At 49.4% G+C, this 18,676-nt stretch overlaps 1 protein-coding gene across 2 annotated transcripts in view; it reads right to left on the bottom strand.

Moving 5' to 3' along the window:
- The window catches only part of LOC311629004 (zinc finger CCCH-type antiviral protein 1-like), a 154,310-nt gene that overhangs the window by 5,051 nt on the left and 130,583 nt on the right, over positions 1–18,676 (bottom strand). For both annotated transcript variants that reach the window (XM_084896723.1, XM_084896724.1), the window contains 6 exons: positions 15,475–15,698; positions 14,007–14,160; positions 11,021–11,335; positions 9,413–9,459; positions 4,846–5,003; positions 1,011–1,156 (listed from right to left, as the gene is read on the bottom strand). In XM_084896723.1, coding sequence (XP_084752849.1) covers positions 1,011–1,156; positions 4,846–5,003; positions 9,413–9,459; positions 11,021–11,335; positions 14,007–14,160; positions 15,475–15,698 — 1,044 coding nt within the window. The remainder of the gene's footprint in view (positions 1–1,010; positions 1,157–4,845; positions 5,004–9,412; positions 9,460–11,020; positions 11,336–14,006; positions 14,161–15,474; positions 15,699–18,676) is intronic.

Genomic DNA, 18,676 nt, shown 5'->3' with positions numbered 1-18,676 from the left:
TCTGTGCTTATAAAGGAGTGACAGAGTGATGCGAAGCCTCCAAACACACCCTGTGCCTTGAAAGGCGTGGTTATGGCAAAAGCATCTACTCCTGATGTTACTAAACCCACCTTAAAGCACAAGCAGTGAGCCAGGAGGCACGTAAGGTCAAGAAAATTTATCTAGCGATCACACCAAAGACCAAGTCCAGATTTAGTCACCTACAGGTTCAGAATCACTACTTAAAAGTCATGATTCTGGCCAGTCAGTTGGGTATCGCTCCATGCACCGAAAGGTTGCTGGTTCAGTTCTCGGTCAGGGCACATACATGCCTGGGTTTCAGGCTTACTCCACAGTGGGCATCAATGTTTCTCTTTCTCCTTCCCTCTCCCTTCCTCTCTCTAAAAATCAGTAAAAACACATTAAAAAAAAAAAAAATCAAAATCACAGGGACAGAAAGTAGAACGGCGATTGCCTAGAGCTGGGAAGAGGGACAAATGGGAAGTTTGTGTTTAATGAGGATCGAGTTTCAGTTTTACAAGATGAAAAAAGCGTTGGAGATGGATATGGTGATGGTTGCAAACCAGTAGGAATGTCTTTAAAACTAATGAACTGTATGTATACTTAAAGTGGTTAAGATGCTAAAGTTTGTATATTTTACCACCATAAAAAAATTAAAAAAAGATTTTAAATAACTGCTACTTAGTCTCTGTCCAGGTTTTCTGTAATGAACATTGCTTTTATCATTTCTAATGGGTTATTAAAAAAAAAAAAAAAATGACTCCAAACCTAAAATCTGCCTCAAGAAAAATTATATTCTTTCCAAAAATTCAAATCCAATACTCTCCCACTCTGGGTCAGAGGAAACCTATCATCTAAAAACTGCAAGCAAAAATACTCTCCAGGGGAGAAGGGAGGGAGGTTAACGGCGTGACCCGGTAGGTTTCTAAAAGGGATCCTCAGCGCGGAGGCGGCGGAGGTGCGCGCCTGTGTCTGAGTTCTCCCCGGCGACCCGAACGCCAGATACTCACGGCCTCTCGCCGGCCTGCCTCGTCCTCCCCGTACAACGGCCAGCCCGGGCCCCCGCACTGGCCGCCTCTGCTTGGCGGGACCTCCACCGGCGGAGCCCCGATCCTGCTCGCAAGCCCCACCTGGGTCAGGTGCTGGATCTGGGAGCCTGCGGAACACACGGAACAGCCCGGTCAGCGCGGGCAGAGAGCAAGGCGGCCCGGCCCGGCCCTCTGGCTGTGACCGCCACGCTCCCTCAGGGACAGGAGTACGAGCACCGCTCACACATGGAACCAATTCCACCTCCCGAGAGTGACATTTCCCGAGAATGACAGCCCCTGAGCTTCTTGGTTCACGGACTTTTACCTCCTTTCAATAGAGCGGCTGATGGTGATGGTCTTATTTTCCTGGCTAGACACCAAAGGACTGGGAATGAAGGGTATAGACAGCTCTTCCATTCATTTCTGAATAAATAAGGATGACCTTATTTATTCGGAAGAAAGGACTGAAAGGTTCAGGAGACATAGAGAAGCTGAAACCTGGCTCCTCCTAGCTCGTGGCTTTGAGACTCGCAAGGAGCTAAAATGACAAGACTTTTATTTTTCGTAAACGGCGGGGTGCATATTTGTTTGAATTCAGAATGTGAAAGCACGTTTTCATTACATTCACGTTGAAAACTTTAAAGCCCTCCTCCCCGCCTCCTGGGTGAGGTATCCTGCAGGCACAGCCGGGAACTTCTTTGAGCTCACGCTCTTGCACTGACACATGCTCTGCGGGGGCCTCGTGTGGCTAGAAGACCAGGCTTTAACCAACATCACTTTTCTCCCCCATCAGCTTTTAGCATACGGCAGTATCCCTACCTGCAGACTGAGGGAGGGGAAGGTGGTCTCGAAGCACTCTGGAATGAAACTGCTTATTTCCAAGTGCCCCTGGGACCCTCGGATTCACCTGTGATGCTCACACCAGGCCTACAACGGCTCAGAGCTTTCACAGAGGTAAGGGCTCCATCTTCAAGTCTCCTCCTCTCATTGTCTCATTAGCAGCCTCCCTTAATCAAATACATCACAAACAAAAAAAACAACAACAAAAAACTCCTTCACATTGAAACCAGTTTGGCTCAGTGGATAGAGCGTCAGCCTGCAGACTGAAAGGTTCCGGGTTCGATTCCGGTCAAGGGCATGTACCTTGGTTGCGGGCACATCCCCAGTAGGGGGTGTGCGAGAGGCAGCTGATCGATGATTCTCTCTCATTGATGTTTCTAACTCTCTATCCCTCTCTCTTCCTCTCTGTAAAAAATCAATAAAATATATTAAAAACAAAAAAACAAACTCCTTCACGGTTTTATGGGGATAGACAAAACTAAAAACCGAAGGTCACAAAGAATGCCCAGGCTCCCGTGAGGACAATGTCCTCTACAGGCGCACCTGCCCGTTCCTGAAGGCTCCTAACAACATTAAAGGGACTGGGGCTGTCCGTTGTTTGCTCAACAGACATCGTTGGAGGGAATCTTGCAAAGAACACAAATGCAACAGTGTTCTCCACCGCTTACAGACTCAGACAGCTGCCCAGGGAGACAAGAATACGTCTGTGTTCATAGTGGGATGGCAGTTGATACATTATAGACATAGTATGTATCTTTTATGTTAATCATGTGTTCGTGTAAATTAGGGGTGTCGAACTCAATCAGAGAAGGGGCCAAAATCTAAAATCCAGCCTAAATCTCGGGCAGAATGGTTTACTGAACAGTCATAAACTGACAATGTCATAAACTGACAGCGGAGTGCAGTGATGACAACGCGGTGCGGGCCACATTGCAAGGCCTGGCGGGCTGGATTTGGCCCGCGGGCCTTGTGTTTGACACATGTGGTGTAAATCATTAAACTTTTGGAAAACAGCTTGGCAATGACTTCATGAATTTTTGATTTGGTAATTCCACTTCTGAGAATCCAGGCTCCCCCTCCACAAAGAAATCCAAAATACTTGGGAAAAAAACCACGTGTGTAAAAAGATGTGCATCAGAGCATTATTCATAATAGCAAACAACAGAGAGCTCCCTAAAAATCCCGTGATGAGGGCGTCAGTGAGCGAGGGGGACGATCCCCCTATGATTAACATAATAGATACATAATATGTCTATAATATATCACACACAGCACACCACACAGCTTCCCCTATGATTCAGCACGGGGCACCACACCCAGCAGGCCCGGGCTTGCATTCCAGCCCAGCCCCGGACAACCGGAGACCTTGGGCACCCGGTTATCACTCCCGCTGAGCCCCCATGCCTCCCCTCTCCACTGGGATAAAAAAAAAAAAACTACCTCACAGTGTTATTTCAAGAATTAAAAGAGATAAAGTGGGTCAAGAACCACACACACAGGAGGCAACCTGGAAATCTTAAATTCTCTTTTTCTGGCTCTTTCTGAGCTCTTCATCGTACACGGCTACACCATTCGCTCACCGACGCCCTCATTACGAGGTATTCCGGGAGCTCACCATTGTTTGCTGTTATGAATAATACTCTGATACGCATCTTTTCCCCCCACCCCCACCCCACCCCAGTATTTTGGATTTCTTTGTGGAGGGGGAGCCTGGATTCCCAGAAGTGGAATTACCAAATCAAAAATTCATGAAGTCATTGCCAACCTGTTTTCCAAAAGTTTAATGATTTACACGAACAGCAGAAACAATATAATATTGTTTTCCATATGTTTACCTTCATATGGCACACACACACATTTTTTTTTGTATGCATTTGCTTCCTGTACTTTGACCATTTATCTTCCCTACCCTTTGAGGTTTGTCCATTTATCAATTTACATAAGCCATCCTCTATAATAAAAATACCTCTTGGTCATATCTGCTGTATATCTCCCCTAGGTACTACTATCCTTTTGGTTTTGGTAATTTTGAGACATATGTATACATATATACTAGAAACCTGGTGCACAAAAATTGTGCACTCATGGGGGTCCCTCAGTCCGGCCTGTGCCCTCTTGCAGTCCAGGAGCCCCTGGGGGATCTCCGACTGCCCAGATGCCTCTCCCACCACCACTGCACTCACCAGCCATGAGCCCGGCTTCTGGCTGAGTGGCTTTCCCCCTGTGGGAGCGCACTGACCACCAGGGGATAGCTCCTGTGTTGAACGTCTGCCCCCTGGTGGTCAGTGCACATCATAGTAATTGGTCGTCCTGCCATTCAGTTAATTTTCATATTAGCCTTTTATTATATAGGTGCTCGGAAATAGATCTTGCGCCCTGATCAGTTTGGCTCAGTGGATAAAGTGTCGGCCTGGAGAATGAAGGGTCCCAGGTTCAATTCTGGTTAAGGGCATGTACCTCGGTTGCAGGCACATCCCCAGTGTGGGGTGTGCAGGAAGCAGCTGACTGATCTTTCTCTCTCATCGATGTTTCTACCTCTCTATCCTTCTCCCTTCCTCTTATAAAAAAAAAAATCAATAAAATATTAAAAAAAAAAAAAGAAAAGAAAAGAAAGAAAGAAAGAAAAGAAAAAGAAATAGATCTTATAATTTAACCCTGAGAATTTTGAACTGTTTTCCCTGGAAGAAGTGTGCAGTGAATTTCATGCAAAGGGACACTTCTGAGATGCTGATTCAGGAAAGACACAGTGGACATCAGTGATGGGACCTCAGCGCCCCCTCTTTTCCCACCTCCTCTGCCCTGCATCTCACCAGGATCACAGAGAAAGCAGCTCTGACCAGTGGAAGAGGCTGCTGAACACTGGGGCGCTAATTCCGGGGAAGTCTAGAATGAACTCTGCCAGAATTTAGCCAAAAAAACAAAAAACAAAACAAGCTTCCTCTTACTTCAGAAATGCAAGCTAAACAGCCACCTGTACCTGTGGTGCCCCCGACAGGCCGGGGCCGGGCCACCGACGGCATGTCCTCAGAGTAGATCCCTCGTGCAACAAACGGGGCTTCAGCCGATGCCTGTGGCTGCTGGGGCTCGGGAGGCACCAGCTCCGAAGACTGCAGCAAGCCAGGGCCAAAACCGGGTCTGAGGGCAAAGCACACCACGCATCAGGACCACCCTGTACCAGGCTCTGGAGTTCGACTAGCTACCCCCTCAGCCCCACGGAAAAAGACCCATGTGTCTCCTGGCTCGTTGCCATCTCCTCTCCAGAGGGCAGACACGTTTCCTATGTGCTCACTGCCGGGTCTCCAGCCCTCAGCTCAGTGCCCAGCACAAGCAGACGCGTGAGAAGTATCTGTCAGATGATGGAAGGAGAGATGCTTCTGTTTACAGATCAGGAGAAGGTGCAGCCAAGCTTAGAGCAGTGTTTCCCAAAGTGTGGTACGCGTTGCACCGGAGTTTGGTGGGGATATGCACTGCACCGTGCTCAGCTGCGCCTAATTCTATGTTCTCGTGAGTACGAGGGGTACTCAGCGTTACCAAAATTATAGAAGGGGTCCACATATGTCAAGAGTTTGGGAAACACTGCTCTAGAGCCTGTTCAGCTCCAGCATCTGACTAAACTATCCTGTTTCCCCGAAAATAAGACAGTGTCTTATATTAATTTTTTTCTCCCAAAGTTGTGCTAGGTCTTATTTCCGGAGGATGTCTTATTTTCGGGGAAACACAGTAGTCATCTAGTCTGGGCCACACATTAGCATAACCTGAGGGCTTTTAGAGACCCCGTGCCCATGTAGTACCCCTGGCCAATCAAACATAACCTCTAGACGTGGGGCCCTGACACTGGTTGCTTTTAAAGCTCCACTGATGATCATGAGGCTCAGCAAGGCTGAGAAGCAGTGGTTCTCAAACTTACGTCCCCAGGATTCCATTCCTCTATAAAAAGTAGTGAGGGTTCCACTTTTATTTGTGTGTATTCTATCTATAGATATTTATTCTATTTGAAGTTAAAATAGAAAAATTTTAAATACTTATGCTTAAAATTCATTTAAAATCATAATACTAAACATATTACATAACATTTTTAACAATGTTTTCAATTTTTTTTTTCAAATTTCCTTAATAGAAGGCATCCTGATTCTCATTTACTTTGTATTGAATTATTTGCCACAAATATGCAGTTGGAAATGAGAGGGATCTTTTAATAGCCTCTACAGAAAATGCTCCAATATTTCAGATGTTCTTCTTTGATACCACATCAATATGCAAAACAGCTTTCTTAAGGGTTAGTGGCAATGTGGCATCTGAAACAGTATCAGTGATGTTCTCACATTCTGTTACATGAAAACCCACTGATCTGGCCTGGCCAGTTTTTCTCAGGGATTAGAGTGCTGGCCCGTGGACCGAAGGGTCATGGGTTCGATTCCTGGTAAAGAGCACATACCTGAGCTGCAGGTTCAATCTCTGGCCCTGGTCTGGGCGCGTGCAGGAAGCAACCAATCGATGTGTCTCTCTTACATAGATATTTCTCTCTCTCTCTCTCTCTTTTCCCCTCTTCCCTCCCCTCCACTCTCAAAAAAAAAAAAAAAAATCAATAGAAAAAATATCCTCAGGTGAGGATTAAAAAACAAACAAAAAAACCCACTGGTCTATGCTGAATGAACCCATGCATGATTTTTTGACATTGGTCATGGGAAAGTATTGGTTTACTGTGTTCTGCAGACTTTCTAGATAGGGATACATTTCATTTTACGATATGAAAAATTCACATTCATTCATATCGCCATCAAGCTCCTCAGCAGTCTTTAAGCACGAGGACGCTGTCAAGGTCACGGTGGCAGACAAAAGTTTCTAAAATCCTTTCACTGGAAAACGCCATTCTGTCCCTGGAGACAGAGGCCGTCAGTTGTTTTCCTTGAAGTGACTGGCCCACCTCGTCCATTTGCGAGACGGTGTCTGCCAATCACCCAGGCCCGGGTCCTGATGTCTGCCAGGTGTTGGTTCAAGTGAAAACACGGAGCAGTTCGAGTCTCAACTCAAACACCTGGACATGTGCTTTCCCTTCAAAACTCCCTGTCCAGCTAAGTGCTTTACATGTATTTCCTCTTCCATCACACTGACTATGAAAGACTTCAGGGTTTAAGGACATACGAACACGGAGCCAGCATTTTCTAAGAAGGGGCTGTGGTACAGTGGTGAAGAACAGGCCTACAACACGGACGATTGGGTGCCACTGCCATGATTCATGCTAAGGCACCAGCACTGGCACCCCCCACCTGCTGCTGCACCTCAGTGCAAAAGCGAACCCAACGAAAACGTCAAAGAGCACCTTCGTCTTATCACAAAAGTAGCTTTGGCCTCACGATGCCCATGAAAAGAGTTGCAAGAACCCTCCGAGGGCCTCAGAATCCCAGTTGAGAACCGCTCCTCTACAGAAATTCAAGAATTAAAAAAGGGAGAGCCAGAGTACAGCCAACCAGCCATGGATCAAACCAGTTCTGAGACTGACTTGCACTGACCCCACAGTGTTCTTTCTGGAGTGTATCTATCTCCGAAACCGAAACCCAGCTGCTCTCTTTACACACCGGCTGCTGTTTTAGATTGACCCCTGAGGTCTCTGACCCTGCAGCTCTGAGAAGAGCTTCAAACAAGGCGGGAGCTGTACATGGGAGCTCACCTGAGCTCGTTCCAGTCTCTGGCCCATCCACCCATGAACCAGCTCTTCCCCCTTCACTAGTTTCTACTTGACCTGGTCAGTGATGTAGCCCCCTCCTCCTCCACGGGCAGCCCTTTTCTCGTAAACTGCATGCTCAGGTCGTTCACCTGACCCAAGTACTGTGGATTCCTTCCCCTTGGGTGACCATGACGTTGATCATCCAAACCGGAGCAGTTCGGAGAGTGAGAGGTATTAATCATTAGGCTGGACAACGGGTCTAAACTGGAACTGAACTGGGTGAGCCAGACCACATGGTCCTGTCATTAACTGCTTCCCGGATCACCTGAGCGCCAGGCGCTCCTCTGCCCGTGGTGTTTTGCAACCACAAAGCAGCGCCCGCCTGGGTGGGGGAGCAGGGCTGGGGAGAAATAAAACAAGCCCCTCATGAGGAAGAATAGAGAACACTAAAAAAAAAAAATCAAAGAGGAAGCAGATATAGCATCCCTACTTCCGTGTGACTCCTGGTCACGGAAGGCAAGCTGGGTATAATTTCTAAGATTGTTTTTCTGCAATTCCTTCTTTGTAGTAAATCAACGGACCTCTCACGTGTAGGCCTGTTTACAGGCTTTCTAGTCTAGTCCATAGCTCTATTCCATTGCTCTGTTTGTCTAGCTTTGGAGTGAAACCACACTGTCTTAATTACTTGGCAGCAATTTATAACATTCTGAATAGTCTCAACATCGTATCCTTCTTTCTTACTGCTTCCCGGCTCTTCTTGGTTTTCTTCTCAGACCAGTGGGCCTTCCCTCCAGGTTAAGCACACTTACTTTAAAACGGGTGCTCAGTAGCTCCAAAATCTGGGTCCCCTCTAATTCCTTTTCTGTTTCTCTTTATTATTGTTTGAATCATATTTTCTTTTCTTCTCATATGCTGGGTTTTGTGCGTCTGTGTGTTTGATCTCACATAAAACTATAATGAAAATGGGAGGTGTAACATATTCTCTTCCTGTAAAGGAGAACTAACATTTGTTTCTGCCAGGGAGCTGGAGGGGTGAATGATGTCTGGTCACCTCAGTCCAATGAGGGCGTGAGATGCTTCGGAGCTGAGCTGTAGTTCTTGTAGGGACCCCTGTACTTACCGCTAACCTGCCCTCCAAGGTTAACCCCTAAGGGTCTGATCCCAAGCCTTTGGGTGTTTACAAGGGCCTCCCTGCCTTGTCCTCACAGCCTCCTGAGTCTGCCAAAAGCCTTGCTCAGCTTCTCAGCCGCCTCCACCAAAACCAGCAGGCGGCCCTGGGAGAGAGCGGCCCAAAAGGCATTTCTAGATGTTGGCCCGTACTGCTTCCCTCCCCTGTTAGCTCTCTGGATTTTATATTTTTATTTTAAGACTTTGTCTAGCTGGTTTGGCTCAGTGGATAGAGCATGGGCCTGCGGACTGAACAGTCCTGGGTTCAACTACAGTCAAGGGCATATGCTTGGGTTGCAGGCTTGATCCCCAGTAGGGGGCATGCAGAAGGCAGCCAATCAATGATTCTCTCTCATCATTGATGTTTCTCTCTCTCTCTCTCCCTCTCCTTTCCTCTTTGAAATCAATAAAAATATATTATATATATATACATATATATATATATATATATATATATATATAAAAAAGGCTTTGTCTAACTTTTCCAGTTGTTCTCAGAAAATCATCTAGTCACACATTACTGGACGCAGAACTTGAATTCTAACTTTTTTCTCCTCTTCTGATTAGATCAAAAGAATATAATTCAGAATTTTATATCTGGTTATAATAGCTTAAAAAAAAATGAGTTTACAAAATTAAATTAAAAAAAAAAACAAAAAAAAAAACAGCCTACCCGAGGAAATCCTAATACATTTTCTCCTGAAAACTTTACCTCGGCAACGGGCCCGCTGGGGGAGTCATTCCATAGTCGTCATATCTCTGGAAGAAAGTCAAAAGAAGATAAAGATTAATGGTTAATACTTATTAGGAGGTGAGAACAGCAAACTTATAAATTTAGGTTTACGGGGTCAACTTTCAAGAGAATTATTTTCTCATAAAAAGTTAGCATGCCATTGGGGCACAATGCCATCACGTACTGCCAGCAGCTCCAGTTTGGGGAACTGGCTACCAGCCTTGAAAAAAATACACAACTGACTTCTAGACCTTTCTTTTTTCAGTAAAAATGTAAAATAATAGGATTTCTGTGCCTGCTCTTCTGTATAGGCTTATTCTCTACAAACTGATCTGTCTCTTCCGTTTAAAAGGCAGGCCGAAAAACAAACAAAGACAGACAGGCCAGAGTGGCCACATTAAAAAAAAAAAAAATGTTCTTATTGGTTTTTTAGAGAGGAAGGGAGTGGGAAACATCAGTCACCTGGCTCCTGCATGCCCCCTATTGGGGATCCATGGAACTGGCGACCTCTCTGACAAGGGACGACACTCAACCAACTGAGCCACTTGGGCCAGGTCTGAGGGGCCATCTCTATTACAAGTGACTATCGACCTCGGCGATGACAATCACGTGATCTAATGGGTGCCCAGTAGCAATTCAAATACACTCAAACGAAACTCTGCAAATGCTGTATCATGCAGTAAAAAGAGAAAGACTATACAGAACTGGAATTTAGACTCTTCAAGACGAAATGTCTAACCACTATGCTGTATACCTGAAACCAACTTATCTGATAAAGAGGGATATGCAAATTGACCACCATACGTAACAAGCTGTCTATGCCCACAGCAGAGGCAGGAACCTGTAACACAAGATGGCTGCACCCACAGCAGAGGCTGAACTCCCATGAGTCTTAACAAGCAGTCAGCAGGGACCTGAGGCTGAGGGTCACTGGGCAGGGGCAGGGGACCAGAGGCTGCACCCTCCACCTGGCTGGGCTTGATGAGGGTGGGGCTGGCCGGGTCTGGGTCTCAAGTGATTTCAAGGTGCACGTGGGTGGGCGGGGACTTGACTCTGGTTCCCATGGCATGCCCCAGACTCTGACAGGAGGAAGATTTTCATATACACTTTATTAATTGTCTTTCATCTCTGACACTGCTATTATAGAGAAAGGGCAAATAGCAATATTAAAATGTTTCCTGTAACTAAATCCCTTTTAATGTGCTCGAATTTTGTGCACCGGGTCACTAGTTACAAAATAATACTGAATGTAAACTGTAATTTAAAAAATTAATAAGAAAAAGAAAGGGAGAACTCAACACTAAGCTAAGAGGCTCCTGGTAGGTCTTTCTCTTCATTCCAAGACCTCCTGACGCCCAGAGGATCCATCCTGTGTCAGCCTCTCGGCTCGTCGGCCTGATCAACACCAACAAACAGTACTGTCCTTGTCAGCCGCCATCCAGCATCCTTCACCCAAGACCAGAGGCCAGAGGCCAATTAGGAAGTGAGAGATGATGGTGGCTCCAACTGGCGTCTAATCCATGGAAGGAATTTGAGAGGAAGAATCTCCAGCTCCCGACTGGAGAATTCTAGAAGGTCCATACTTACGCCGCATGGGTTGTTGGCCATCTGAGCTGGGCTGTAGAAGGAGCCCCACTGGGCGGCGCGCCTCTCTTCCCGGGAAGGGGTGCTGTTCAGGGGGAGGCCGGCCGGGGCCCCAGGGCCCGCGGCAGCGTTGGCGGGCTGGCTGCTGGGGGCCACGAGGGCGAAGGCGTCGTCCAGGAGCGAGTGCATGGTCTGGCGCGCCTCCTCGATGGACGGCTGGGGCGGGACGTACTGCGGGGCCGGGAAGGGCAGGCCCGGGTACCGGCCCAGCTCGGCAGAGGACGGCGTCGGCACGTCTGCCGGGAGGTCGGGGTCGGACTGCAGCGGGACACAGCAGAGGACGAATCAGACAAGAGCCTCCGCGGGGACCCGGAAACAAAACGCTATCGAGGGCCACCACGGAACGGAACGGTCTTCTCGGACAGCTGAGGAAAGTGTGTTAGCGCTCACGGCTGCAGAACGTTTGCATCAGGAATTAAGAAAACAAAAATATTCAACCATCATTTATCCAGCAAAATTCCTGCAACTGTGTTTCAGAATTTTTAGGGAGAGAGTAGGAAGGAAGTCCATCTGAGGAAGATTTTCATTGTAGGGAATTTGGGGGGAAAAAAGCCATTGGAGAACAGCAACTGACAAAAGTGGCTCTCCAGGGAAGGGCACTTTCTGCTAAATGTAAAAAATAAAAGTAAAAAGACCACCACAACAGCAAGGAGAAAAAGGGCCGCCAAGAAAGAGGCCTGACCTAGGGTCATGGATGATGAAGGCAGGATGGAGAGAGCAAGGGAAGACGGTCACTCCCCACACAAACCCAGCAGGTTCCCCCGAGAGGACCAGCCACTGGGGAGGGAGGGAGGGGGAGGGGGAGGGGGAGGAGGAGAAGCAAGGTTCCTCCTGTTTGTTAGCGTCCCTGCATGACTCTCCGGGGAGCCAAGGGGACAGGCCTCCCCACGATCAAACCAAACAGCAGAGACACCCAGACAACCGCCTGCCCAAAAGCAGCAGCACAAGAACGCCATCTACTGTAAGAACTGCAAGCGACAGTTCCTGGCGGAGGGAATTCATTCACAGCATGCAGAGGACGGACTCCATTCTGTCTACTGAGAGCAAAGCATTCTGATTTGTTGACGGGCCAACTCTCTGGAACCACTCCAGCCCTCAGCAGCAGGGATGAGAGGCACGGTCAGTCTTGAGGGTATTATAATACATAAACTCCCAAGGAAAGCCTGGCTCTCTCAGATGGCCACGATGCCAATACAGGTGGCCCAGTGTCAGCATGGTGTCTGGCACATTCGTAGAATTACTAGAGGCCCGGTGCTTGAATCCGTGCACAAGTGGAGTTCCTGGGCCTGGCCAGCGATCAGGGAAGACTGGGACTGATCAGGGCCAGCCAGCTGGGGGGGATTAGAGGGAGGGACTGCAGGAGGTTGGCTGTGGGAGTGCACTGACCACCAGGTGGCAGCTCCTCCATTGAGTATCTGCCCCCTGGTGGTCATTGAGCATCATAGCAACCAGTCGACGGGTCATTCAGTTGACCAGTCATAAAGGTCGCTTAGTCAAGTAAATGGCTTGCTGCATAAGCCCTATGTAAAGGGACCGTGTACCTCCTTCTCCAAGGATGAGTTTACTACTAATCTCCCTCCTCACAAGGATGGCTGTGTACGTTAGCCTCCGGGGGAAGGGGGTGGGCTAGTGCAACAAGACAGGGCACACCCTGGTGTGAGGCTACAGGCGTCCACACCTCGGCTCCCTGTCCTGGGTGCCTTTGTTCTGTATTTCTCACGGCTCCTCAGGGAGGCTGGCCCTCTCTTCTTACTCAATGGGGTCTCTGTGTGTGTGTCTTAATGATATCAACGTCTGCCTTTTACACTTCAAGCAACTCTGTGCCCTTTCTGCTTGAAAGAAATGTTTAAACCCATATTTCTTAGCTTCCAGTAAGCTTTCTCCCACTAAAATTACACACACAGACACACACACACACACACACACACGCACGCACGCACACACATATACACTAGAGGCCTGGTGCATGAAATTTGTGCACAGGTAGGGTCCCTAGTGGCTGTTGGCTGCAGGCCGGGGGCCTCCCTTCCCTGGCTGGGGCCTTCCTTCACTCCACGCCACCCCCTGGTGGACAGCGCACATCATAGCAAGTGATCGAACTCCTGGTCGGTGGAACTTCTAAGGGGACACTTTGCATATTAGGCTTTTATATAGAGAGAGAAAAGATAGACAAATGATATATATTAAAACTTTATATATACTAAAATTATATATATGTATATACATGTGTATATATATGTATATATATTACATCTATATATAATGAGCAAATATATCTTCTTAGCACTCTAGAAACAGAAGGGAGGGACAAAACCCTAAATATCCTTCCTATCAACAAGAAACCCAAAGAGCACTCTGGCCCAGGGGATAGAAAAGCAACCTTCTGGCCGAAACCAGTTTGGCTCAGTGGATAGAGCGTCGGCCTGCGGACTGAAAGGTCCCGGGTTTGATTCTGGTCAAGGGCATGTACCTTGGTTGCGGGCACATCCCCAGTATGGGGTGTGCAGGAGGCAGCTGATCAATGATTCTCTCTCATCGATGTTTCTAACTCTCTATCCCTCTCTCTCTTCCTCTCTGTAAAAAATCAATAAAATATATTTTAAAAAAAGAAAAAAAAAAAAGAAAAGCAACCTTGTGGATGTTCTTCTTCGTGTTCCACTTACCCTCGAGAAGGGCCCACACCGAAGCCCAAGAGGAAGGGGCTCGCAGACAGAAAGGGCTCGGCCAGCAGCCCCCTGGCTCACAGGACTGAAGTCTGCCCTCCAACAAGCAGTCCCCTCCCTCCCTTTCCCCACATGCCTCCCACCCAGCCGGCCCCGGAGCGCCAGCCACTGGGCGTCAGCCCCGCACAGAGTGCAGCCCCACTGTGCGCTTTCCGCCCGCGGAGCCACCCACACCGGTTCCAGAAGGAAGGGTCGGAGTCACGCACCGGGCAGCCCATGTAGGCGGAGTTGTGGACGCCGGGCGGCCTCTTGTAGGTGCCGTCGCTGTCGGTGGTGATGAGCCGGTCCTTCTCGGCGTCTCCGGGGCAGCCGTTGACCTGGTGCTTCCGGCGGGCCTTGGGAGAGCGCTTTATCCGCGAGCTGCCGGGGGAAAGCGAGGGTCACCTTCAGAGGGAAGAAACCTTCCCGCCACTGGCTGAAAAGCATTTTCTGAGCACCCGTGACTGCTGGCCACGGTAGCAAACACCCACGGGATAGAAACACTGGGCAAGAGACCGTCTCAACTCCAAGGAGGCTCACGGTCTACCTGGGCAGCCCACAGCGACACAAGGAGCACAGAGAGCACTCCGAGGCAGTACACCCTCAGGAGGCGAGTTACACGGACACTCAGAAAAGGGGACGGCGGTCAATGTGAGCTACTGAGCCATCGCTGGCTGCGTGGTGCCTGAGCTGCGTCTATTTTATTTTATTTTATTATTATTATTTTTTTAAAATTAAATTATTATCCTGAGCTGCGTCTTGAAGAGCAAACAGGGTCTGCAGAGTGACGTGGGAAGAGGGTGTGGGGTGCATGACCACACCGAGGGCCAGAGGTAGAAATGCAGGTGAGGGTTTGGGGGAAACGGGGCCACCAGCTAACGAGTGGCAGGTCTGTTTCTGCTGCTGTGCGTGGACACAGAGCCCCGCCTGTCACGGGCACACAGGCAGCACAGGGAGCCTTCGCAGGTTTTTAGCAGAGAGCAATGCTTAGGAAAATGCGTCTGTGTTGCTCTAGCCTGTGTGGCTCAGTTGGTTGAGCAGCACCGAAAGGCTGCCGGCTTGATTCCCAGCCAGGGCACAAGCTCGGGTTGGGAGCTCGATCCCGGTAGGGGGTGTTGAGGAGGCAGCTGATGGATGTTTCTCTCTCACATCAATATTTCTTTTTCTCCCTCTCCCTTCTTCTCTCTCTAAAAATCAATTTTTAAAAATCTTTTTTTAAAAAAGACATTGCATCTGTGTAGGGGGCAGCAGTCGGAGAGGCAAAGGGGAAAGTAGGCCCCAAAACTAGGAGGGCGGCTGTGGGACCAGAAATGAGACATCCACCTGTACTGACCCGGGTGACCACCTCGGAGGTGAGGATGCTGGAGGGGAGCAGGCAGAGAGGAGGCAGAGGCCCGGGAAGCGGGGAGGTGGGTCTGGGCAGGGAGGGGTGGCCACCATTCCGAATGCTGACTTCGAGGAGACAGTAACCAAGGAAGTGTTCCGAGACCAGGGCGATGCCGGCAGAAGGAAAGCAGCCTTTCCGCACACGAGCCACCCACGAGGGAGCAAAGCCACCCCAGCAGCCTGCATGGCCTTTCTGTGTCTAACCCTTTTGGCCCATTTTCAGACACTCTGCCCTTAAAAACGGACAGGCCCTCCTCCGACCACAGCCCTGACGGACGGCGGAGGCCGCCCGGCGTGCCCGGGGCCCACCTCTTCCTGGGCTCGATGAACACGGAGGGCACGCTGGCCGTGGGGTCCAGGATCTTGTCGATCTGCATCTGCGCCCGGCGGTACACCCGGTGCCGCTCGCGCGTGTCCCCCGACGACAGGTCGTCCACCACCGGGAACTCGTAGTGGCCGCGGCGCTTGGCGCGGAGCCGGATCTTGTTCCGGTGGTGCTCGATCTCCGACTTGTGCCGCAGCGCCGTCTGGATCTGCGGGGCGAGGCGGGGGGACCAGATAGAGGCGAAGTGCTCGAAGGTCTCTGCGGCCCAGGCCCAGAAGGCGTTTGGGGAAGGCCTTCCTGCCCCCTTTTTACCGCCCCCGCCCCCCCAGCTGTCCTGGGCTCCCAGGAGGCCCCGAAGGTGTAAGCCGGGCAACCACACCCACTGCCCACAGGCTGTCCCCCCAAACTCGCCCAGTGTGTGCGAGGGAAGACGTGGATGAGCCCCCAAAGCTGGCAAAGGTAACTCAAGTCTGGGAGATGGGCCATGGCACGTGGACAACTCCCAGGGCACTGACAACCAGATACAGTGCGTGTGCCCCGAGAGGCGGAATAGATGTTTGCCAGACCCAGTAATCGCCACCTTGGAGGCTTTTAAGACAGACTCAAAGACATGATGTGCATTATACAACACAGAATCCCATTTACTGATAATTATCTAGCGTCACCGAAACAAGCCCTCTGAAATGAGACCCCTCCTCCCGAAGAGCGGCTCCCCATGCACGGAGCCTATCATCGCCGCCCATGGGCCTGAGCTAGGTTCTGAGGAGCGTGCAGGATCTGAAGAGGGGAAGGTGTGAGACGCAGGCACCACCACGGAGGGCCGGAAGCAGGAATGCAGAGGAATGCTTGGCGGCAGTGAGGCGGCCTCATCCTGCAGATCAGACAGGCTCGCCGGGAATCTGGGAGCAGAGAGCAGGATGCAGGCCAGAACAGCACGGAACGTTCCTGGCTGCACTGCAGTAGACCCAAAGCCACAGGCTGCTTTGAGAAGGACAGTCAGCTGCACGAGGTTCTCGGAAACTCACCAGCAGGAGAATTAAGAAAGCCCCTCTTAGCCCCGGCCAGGTGGCTCCGTTGGTTGGAGCATCATCCCCACACACCAGAATGGCTGCGGGTTTGATACCTGGTCAGGGTCTGTGCAAGAGGCAACCAATCGATGTCTGTTTCTTTCTCTCCCTTCCTTCCTCCCTCCCTTCCTCTTTCTCTCTCTCTTCCCAATCCTCTCTCCCCCAATTCCTCTCTCTCTCTAAAATCAATAAGCATAACCTCAGGTGAGAATTTCTATTTTTTTTAAAGCCCCTCTTACTCTATTAGGATCTAACGGTTCCTTGAAATACACGAGGTCCTCACAGAAGAACCAGAAGAACCAAGATATGTTAGGGAATTTGCACCAGAACCTCCCTCTGAGAAAACATTTCAGGTGCGACGTATGAATAGTATAGATCAGTAGAGCAGAATTGATAATGTTCAAGTTCTTAGGTGGGGTTTTGATTTCATTACGATTTATAATCAATCTGTATTATCTATAGTAGTCATACATATGACTACTACATTTGAAAAAGAAGCAGAGGAAAGATTGGAGATGCTGCTACCAAGTTGTGAGGCCACAGGCCTGGGGACCACATTCCTTCTCTCCTTCCAGATGGGGAACCCACTGCAGGTGTTCACACACGTGGCTGACGGAGACGGGTCGAGGCCAGGCCTGGCTACAGAGGGCTGGGGCTCCTGAGCACCGGCGAGAAGGGACAACACTCCCCGTCCTGAACCCCCGGCACACGTGCTGTGGTCACGTCCTCGGCACGCAGCCGAAGAGGTGTGGCTGGGAGGAACTGCAAGAACTCCCGCTGGGACTTCTGTAAGAGGATCCACGGCACGGATCACCTTTAAAGCGGAGAGGAGGGCTCGGCTGCACCAATTTTTTTTCTTTTTTTTTTTTTTCCTTTTTAATATATTTTATTGATTTTTTACAGAGAGGAAGAGAGAGGGATAGAGAGCCAGAAACATCGATGAGAGAGAATCATCGATCAGCTGCCTCTTGCACACCCCCTACTGGGGATGTGCCCACAACCAAGGTACATGCCCTTGACCAGAATCGAACCTGGGATCCTTCAGTCTGCAGGCTGATGGTCTATCCACTGAGCCAAACCAGTTTCGGCACAACTGCACCAATTTCTTAGAACTTGAGCAGCTGCAGGGGTTTCTTAGAGGCAGGAAACTGACCGGCATGAAGCTGCCTTGTGTGTGCGCACTCCCAAATGGCATTCATTCCCCTCACTGTCCAGCCCAGGTCAAATCTCCCAAGTTCAAGGTAACAGTGGCCTGGCCTGGCCTTCTGGCTCCCAGCATCCTAGGCTGAAGCACATCCACTCACTCTTCCAGGATTCACTGGCACAGGGTTTTGCTAGGAAGGATCTAGAGCCTTGGAGGCGGAGCAGATCTTTGAGGAATCACAAAGCTGACGATGGTTCCATGACCACCCCAGGTTCAATGACTCACTAGGAGCACTCACAGGACTCAGCTGTGAGCCCCACTTATGACAGCAAAAGGACACAAAGCAAAATCAGCAACGGGGCTGCTGGAGGGACGTCACCATCTTCCCAGAGTCCTCCCCACTGGGGTCACTCAGGATGTGCTTCCTCCCTCCAGCCCTGAGCTGGAACAACACACGTGAACTGTCCACCAGAGATGCTCGTCAGAGACGCCACAGCCAGGGTTTTTAATGGTGGCCGGTCACACACACACCCCCACCACCACCACCTGACATGTCCCAAAATTCCAACTCTCAGAAAGAAGGCAGATATTCAGCCCAAATCATACTGTTTGCACAGCTCAGACACAGTGAGCCAACTCCGTTCTGCAAATGATGGGAATCTTTCAGAAATTCAAATTCCCAAGACCAGCCACAGGGTAAAGCGGGATTTCTAAAGAGAGCAATCTCGGGTCTCTTTCCTGTATGGTTCCCAATGCAGTGACCTGTGTCTATATCTCTCTGAATAGTATCTAAACTAAAAAAAATAGTATCCTGAATAGTGTCTGATCTAAAAAAAAAAAAAAGTCCCTGCATAGTATCTGATCTAAAAAAACAAACAAAAAACCACTGAGTATAATTTTTATTGGTAAATCCTCACCCAAGGATATTTTTCCATTAATTTTTAGAGAGTGTGAAGGGAGGGAGGGAAACATAGA

The sequence above is a fragment of the Pipistrellus hanaki genome, assembly GCF_964339955.1.
Source record: "Pipistrellus hanaki genome assembly, chromosome: 10".
NCBI classification, from domain to species: Eukaryota; Metazoa; Chordata; class Mammalia; order Chiroptera; family Vespertilionidae; genus Pipistrellus; species Pipistrellus hanaki.
The sequence above is the reverse complement of the archived record's forward strand: the minus strand, read 5'-3'. Positions and strand labels throughout refer to the sequence as shown.